The sequence below is a fragment of the Coenobita brevimanus genome, chromosome 22 (genome assembly GCF_032717465.1).
Source record: "Coenobita brevimanus isolate Jiangsu-jjx chromosome 22, ASM3271746v2, whole genome shotgun sequence".
NCBI classification, from domain to species: Eukaryota; Metazoa; Arthropoda; class Malacostraca; order Decapoda; family Coenobitidae; genus Coenobita; species Coenobita brevimanus.
In genome coordinates, this window is record NC_136975.1 from 18,235,750 (window position 1) to 18,243,295 (window position 7,546).

Below are 7,546 nucleotides of genomic sequence, written 5' to 3' on the forward strand. Positions count from 1 at the left end.
TTCATTGCTGGTGATCCCAACATGGCCCGGGAGTCAATGAGGAATGATAGTGGCACCCCTCTGGACAAGTAGGGTTGCAACTGTGTAAATGGCTGTCAGGAGAAAGACATTGTCAGGAAGGGAGAAAGAGCATAGCATCTGAAGGGAGGAAAGGGAGTCCGTATGAATAACAATGCAATGGTGATGGTGATGATGGCCATGGCACAATGCACCAAGGATGGTTGCAAGCTCTGCCTGGAATGCAAACACACCCTGGGAGAGGCGCCATGATTTGACCAATCTCCCAAAGACAAAAGCAGACCCAGCAGAGCCATCAGTGCAGACCGAGCCATCAGTAAAGTAAGTAGCCGAGCACAGGGAGCCCAGAGTAGCCACCCGACTGAGACCTTCCTGACGAATGATAACAGGAATAGAGGAGCGAGGTTTGGCCTCCGACAGACTGAGGATGGAGAAAGGAGGTGGACTCCATGGTGGTGGATCTACAAATCCAGGGAATGGGGAATCAGGATCCTGGCAGAGACTAGGAGCAGCTCCCAAATCATGAATAAGTGCAGCTGTGGTTCGGGCCCAATCATGTTGGAGGAACTGCTCAGGTGGGCGGCATAACAGATGTTTTAGTAGGGCAGAGACAGGCAGGTAAGGCCGGCACTGCACCAGCTGGAGAGTGATAATTGCCACACGTAGAGCAATACGATGCACCAGTGACGGCAAACCACTCTCCATACGCAAGTTAGCGAGCCGGGACCAGCATGGAGCACCCAGCATGACACATAGCACATCATTCTGTATGACTTCTAGAGATCTGGAGATCAGCGGGGAGAGACCAGTCATACAGATTGCTCCGTAGTCCATCAGAGATCGTATGGGGTGGATGTAAAAAGTGCGGAGGACAGAATAGGATGCCCCCAGACTCCGTTTTGAAAGGTACCGGACAGCAGCCAAGTGGGTGGAAGTACACTCCTGCAGGTATCAGACGTGACTTGCAAAGGCAAGGCCCCCGTCAAACCAGACCCCCAGATATTGGTGTGTAGAGACGAAGGTAAGGTGGTGGCCCCCAGGCAGCACTGGAAAGTCTGGGGATGGAGGCCAAAAGGCAAACACTTTGTCTTATCCAGGTTGATTTTCAGCCTTAACTAGTTGCATTTAGCATGGAGTAGGGAAGGGGCAGAGTACACCTGTGAAAATCAGTCCTGGTGTGTGAAGAAGAGGGTCAAATTAGCTGCGTAGCAGAGTAGAGTGATGCCAGGCCCATAGTCAATGGTCAAAAGCCCCTCCGTCAGGACGTTAAAAAGGAGAGGGCTTAAGACGCTTCCGTGGGGGGTGCCATTGGGATGCAGATGAAAAGGGGAGAGGTGCCCCTGAAAGCAGACCCCCGCAGAGTGATCATGAAAGAAGTCGCGGACCCAGGATAAAAGCCTGCCTCCCACACCCCTGGCCGCAAGAGCCCCCAGGATGACAGTAGGGCCTGCCAGTTCAAAGGCTCTCTCAAGGTCAAGGAAGACAGCCATTCCCGTTCCTCCCCTCAGCTCCCCAGGGAATGACGCAAGGCAGTGAGTGGCACTCCTGCCTGGATGGTAAGCATAAATCCTTTGGTGCAACGGTCCAAGCTGCCAAGCAAGACGAGCCCGCAAAACCCTCTCAGCTGTCTTAGCGACACAGCTAAGAAGGGAGATGGGGCACATGGCTGCGGGATCGCGAGGCTTCGGAATCAGGTGGATGACAGCCGACTTCCACGACTCAGCAGATGCCTCTCAGACCACGATACGTTGAGCAGATCAAGCAGATGTTCGTTACCACAATCTCCAGCATGTGACAAAACAGAGTACGTGAGTCCGTCGAGCCCCGGCGCAGTGTCCTCATTGGACAATTAGCGGGGTCAGGCCTATCACAGGCTGCCTGAATAGCTGCAGCACGAGAGGTAGACAGCTGCGCCTGCAGGACCCTGACAGACTGCGGGAGATTGGAAGAGACAGAGTGGTCAGTGAAGTGCTGAGCAAGATGGCTGGCCTTGGCGGCAGGGTCAGGATGGGAGGGCAGACGAGGAGGACGTGGATCAGAGATGGACCTGATTCTCTTCCCCATCTCACGGAGAGTGGAGTGAGAGTCTAGGGTACGACACCATCTGATCCACGCCTCCTCCCTAAGGCAGCACTTCTCAGAAGCCATATGTCATGTGACAGCAACCAGGTACCGGCAGTGTGGAGATGCACAGCGTCGCCTGTGCTGCTTGCGTGCCACATTGAGCCTCTGGTTCAATTCCTTAACCCTGTCGCAGTAGAACCAGCCATCTCAGTAGCACCTCGCCAAGTGCCACTGCAACAGGATAGCAAGAGAGGCAGCTTGTGAAAAAAAAACTTGCTACCTGATCCACTCGGCTCTCGAGATCTGAGACAGGAGGAGATGTTGCAAAGGCCGCCGTGACAGCACGATCAAAGGCTGCCCAATCTGCCTTGTGTAGGTCCCACTGTGGCATGAGAGGCAGGGAAAAGTGGTCACTCACAAGGTGGGAGTGGAGTGCCTACATAGCCCAGGCCACGAGGGGGGCTGAAACAAAAGAGAGATTGAGGCAACCTCCCCAAATATGAGTGGGCTCTGCCATTTCATTTAATAGGGAGACACCACCCATCTCCTCCAGAACCAAAGAGATGTGACACCCTGTCTCACTGGACTGAAGAGGCAAAGATAGATGGGCATGGTAGGCGTTAAAGTTGCCCCCTATATACATGGCTCCCCTGGCGGCCTGGGAGAACAGATCTCCCAACTCCAAGGTGCCCCTGTGGCTCCAGTATATGTTTTATACCATCAGGGACGATGTTGCCAGGTGGAGAACCATGCCCTGGACCTCCACATCAGGTCCACAGATAGAAGGGGGCTCACAATCCGTGCATACGATGTGGTCCTGAACCACAATGGCACATCCTCATGTGATGCCACGAACATACGGGAGGAGATGGGTGGTGTAGCCCGAGAGGCGAAAAGTGGAATTTTCTGGGAGCAGGGTGACCTGCAGGAGAACAACATGAGGGCGGTCTGTGTCGGCCGCCTCCTGCAAAAGCGGGAGCTTATGCCGCGCTCCCAGACAATTCCACTGTAGGAGTCTGAGGGAGGGGTCTACCGGTTGTCTGGATATAGTTGCAGACAGTCGTCCTCCTGCAGCAGTGGTGAGGCCGTGTCCATCATGGTGATCAGAGATGGTGTTGCCTGCCTGCCCCAGAGGAGGGCAAGGACGATGCGAATGAGCAGTGGAAAGCTGGGTAGTGAGAGACCGAGGCTTGGTCCACCTGGACAGGCGAGCCGGCCTGCAAGAGGTAGCACAGGTTCTCCCTGCAGAGTAAGCTGGGTGGTGAGTGGGAAGAGGAGCACTGAGGCTTGCCTTCTTTCTCTCTATTGCCTGATCTACTAGGTGATTGGCAGCTTCGGCAAGGGGTGCTGTTGGCAGAGTGATGAACAGGGTTTGTGCGATGGTTTGGGCAATGGTCACTGCAAGCTCGGTGGCTAGGTTCCTCAGCTCCTCCGTCACGAAAGTGATCACTGGAGGTGCGGGAGTGGGGGGTTGGCTGGCCGCCAAGCCGGGTGGTGGTGGCAGAATGGACGTCAGCGGGCAGTGGACTTCTGTCGTGGTCTTGCCCACAATGAGGGTGGAAGGCAAAGGTGGAAAATCCTGCTTGCTGAGAGCAGGAGGGCTTGAAACCAGAGGGTGGCGCTGTTGTCCCCAGACGAAGGTGCCTGGGGGAGCTGGAGTGGCACTGGCGGTCTGCTGCTCTCACACCCATGCAACCTGCCTCTCCCGACCCTGGTTTACCCGCTGGACCCTCGCAGGGCAACTGCAGTGCCAGGCGTGGTGTCACCCTGAGCAATTGGTGCACTTGGCGGCTATCGGCTCCTTTGCCTTCAACCGCTGTAGACACTACTTTGTGTCATGTGCGCCACTGCATATTCCGCGGACGATGGGGCTGTTGCAGCTGGTGCGATGGTGTCCAAAGCGATGACACCTGTTGCAGTGCAGTGGCTCAGGCGTGAAGAGGTAGAGATAAAAAGCTCCCCAATTGCCCAGGTCGACAGATTCTATGAGAGGTCCCTGCAGTGTCAAGCGGACCTGCAGCATCTCCTCCCGTGTCCTCTGATTCGGGCACCTCACTGCCTCCTCGATGAGATTGTGTTGCATAGGATATCCACCGGCATGCGCCAAGGATATCCCATTGCAACTGCCTTTGTTGTCTGGCCGCTCTGAGGCAACTCCACGATCTTGATGATTGGGACCTCCTCCTCCACCACTGCCTTCAGGCGAAGATATGATCCCTCTTTGGTGGGGATCAGCACACAGCTTTCATCACGGCCAAAGTGATTCATGGCTGTGAGGCAGGGCAGGCGTCGCTCCAGAGCCGCTACCGCATCGTAGCTGGTGCTGTATCCTTCCTGAAGAGGGACGCGAGGCTGGGAAAGGAGAGTGTGGAGGCGGAGGAGCCACAACCGAGACTGAGGGGCGTACAGTGGGGGGGGGGGCCGCCAAGGCCCTGGAGGCTTTGATGCAGGTGGAGGGCCGTTTCCCTGTGGCGCTCGCCATGTCTTGTGCATCACAGGGATGAAGCCTTCATCATCAGGAGAGGGAGCAGGTGCACCAGAAGAAGGGGCTGCAGCGAGAGGATGCACAGCTGGGGGTGACTTTTCAGTACGTGCGCCGTTTCTTGCATCTGATGTGGCAGGAGACGGCATGGCAGGGTGGGGTGCTGGGCGGCATGGGTCCTTGAAGGGACAGGTGGCCTTATGAGTAGCACCAGTAGAGGCCCTATTGCTAGAGGTGGTAGGAGGAGGAGGAGGAGGAGCTGAAACTCCCACCTCCATCACCTCATGGACGCGTGCAACCTTGGCTGCACATGCTAAGGTGGAAGGGGGGGATGAGGCATCATCCCATGCACAGGAAATGGTCCCTGTAGGCCTAGGAGAGGGGGAGGAGGCAGAGGCCTTGCCAGACGACGACGAGTGAGAGCTGGCATCAGAAAGACGCCGCTCTCGCTTCTCGCCTGGCATAGTAGCAGGGCAGGAAGGCCTCTGCTTAGAAGGCAAGGGGCGGGCTGGCCCTGAAAGCCTAGGGACCTGGGTCCCCTTCATAGTCCCTGAGGGACAGACACGCAAACAAACACCCACAGACGCCACTCACACAGACACACAAACAGATACACTAACACACACTCTCAAAACAAACAAAATAAAAATAGAAAAATTAAAAATAAAATGACAGAAAAAAAAAACAATAACCAGTAAAGTCTGGCAGGCCCCTACAGTGACGGGCTACCTATGCTCCCCGCCCTCCAAAGGGCGACATAGGAGGCCCCACCACTGCCCCTTTCAGGTCTTCCCCAATCTACCAGAGCCACTCTCTGCACTTCCTATAACTAGGCCCTAATGGCCCCCTCTCATGGAAATGCCCTAACGGGACCCCTTCAGGGTTTGGCTTCGTTCCACGCAAAGAGACACTAATGGCAGCCGAAACAAAAAGAAAAAACTCACACACACCAACAAACACACACACACACACACACACACACACACAAGGAGGCAGGGTCTATCCGTGAGGGACAGAGTCTTGCCCAAAAAACGAGAAAAAATTAAAAAAATCACCCTCAGTAAATGAGGCAAAGTCCAGCAAAGCCCAGAAGCTGGAAAAACTCCCCAAAATCGATCTCAGTAAATGAGACAGAGTCGACTGCTTGACAGAGACTGGCCGGAGGTCTGCTCACGACGAGAGCTAGGGAGGGACTCCGTGCAGACTATGGTTTAACCAAAAGCATGATCCAGCAGCCGGCCATATAAGTCAGATTGACCCGGGAAAAGTTCATTTCTCTCAAGAAGCCCCTGTGCGAAACTAGTGAGGAATAAACTTCTGTCTGAGACTCGTGTTTCTCTACACCACTGATATACATCTGTCATAATGTCTCATACAAGAGAATGTTAAGGTGCAATATTCAAAATAAATCGCAAATCACGAGGTGCGACGAAGCCTTTTCTGCCTTTCAAAATACTGCCCTTACAGTTAATCATTTTCGATTATGTGGCTCAGAGGTAGTCAGTTCTGTTTGTGTACTTACCATGCAAACTACTTTTTTAGAAGAACCAACTAATCATCAATTTACTGGCGTGACAGTAAATGGACAAGTTGTACGGGCTGAGGGTTGAACCCCAAAATACTTTTACATATTTTGAGCACTTAGTGTACTTTGTTTAGACTAAATTATGTGACCTCCTTTCCCAGAAAGTCATTGTTATGCAAATAAGCTTACTCTCACATTTGATTGATTACACCAGTTTTCGAGAAGCTAGAATGGAATAATGTTTTGATCAACGTTATGTGTGTGTGTGTGTGTGTGTGTGTGTGTGTGTGTGTGTAAACAGTATTACTCAGATCGTATTCATTTCCATCAAAATTTGGTGGATAAAGGGGCAACCTGGGGGTGACATTGTTTTTGAGAACAGTACATTAGATCACAGGTCAGAGTCACAGGGCTTGGTCAAAGTTTGGCTGTAAGTAAGCAAGCAGATGATTACTGCTTAGTCATTATGATTCAGACGCTGCTTGAATGCGATGAATTAAGGCTGATCATTTCCTCCTGTCAAATTTGCAGACTCAGGATGGGAAGGCTGAGAAGACTGTTTTATGTGTACACAGCAAGATTTCCACAAATCTGCCTAACGTGATGGCAGTTTAACGGAAGCTCACTTACTCCTCTTCAGAATGAAATTAAGTAAGACAGAGACGTACTAGACCCCAAGAGTGCAATAGGCTACAGCTCTCTTCCAGTATAGTATCCAGTAGTTGTACGGAGTCTTTCAGAATGTTCCGAATTTCTGATGGTATATCTGCTGGCCTACATCTTGCATTTTGCTGGCAATGAGGTCAAGAACACGCCTTCTCTTCAGCCTGTCTGACGTTAATACAGAAGCAGTCTACCTTCTACTATGAAGGCTGTCTACCGTCAAATACAGTAGCTGTCTACCATCTACTGCAAAGCCTGTCTACAATCAAATATAATATCTCTCTGCTATTTCTCACTGAGCCTGTCTGTAAATAAGTCTGTCACCAGTCTTATCTGACACCAAGCCTGTCTGTCACCAAACCTGTTTCTGACAGAGATTCTGCTGATTGTCAAACTCCCAGTGGCCTGGTGACCTGGAACTCGTCCTTTTTCACCTCCTGTCTCAAGCCAGCTGTCAATCAGATTGAAGCATCATGTCAATCAGCAAGTAAACTCACCCATCAACACCATCTGACGGATCACCCAACATCTTATATCTATATTTAACATCATAATATGCTGTATAAATAAGTGGTGACTTGGAATCATTCAGTAAAATGTTTATTTCATTATACCCGGACCATTAATCCTTATGAATTATTTTCATTCTCTTACAAAACCCTCTCAGGCGCAGGTGGTTTGAGTCGTTAGTTTGTTTAACAACCTGTAAAGCGTACCATGACACGAATCGGGTAAAAAAAAAAAACGTACCAAAATATGACACACATCGGCGGGAGGCGCCACTTCTAGCCCTA

The 7,546-nt window shown here is 51.9% G+C and overlaps 1 protein-coding gene across 1 annotated transcript; it reads right to left on the reverse strand.

The window, feature by feature from the left end:
- Nucleotides 1-1,184: 1,184 nt before the first annotated feature.
- Nucleotides 1,185-1,508, reverse strand: LOC145392439 (uncharacterized). The gene has a single exon (XM_080266847.1). It carries the CDS (start codon nt 1,506-1,508, stop codon nt 1,185-1,187), a length of 324 nt encoding a protein of 107 aa, XP_080122973.1.
- Between the last annotated feature and the right edge of the window lie 6,038 nt (nt 1,509-7,546).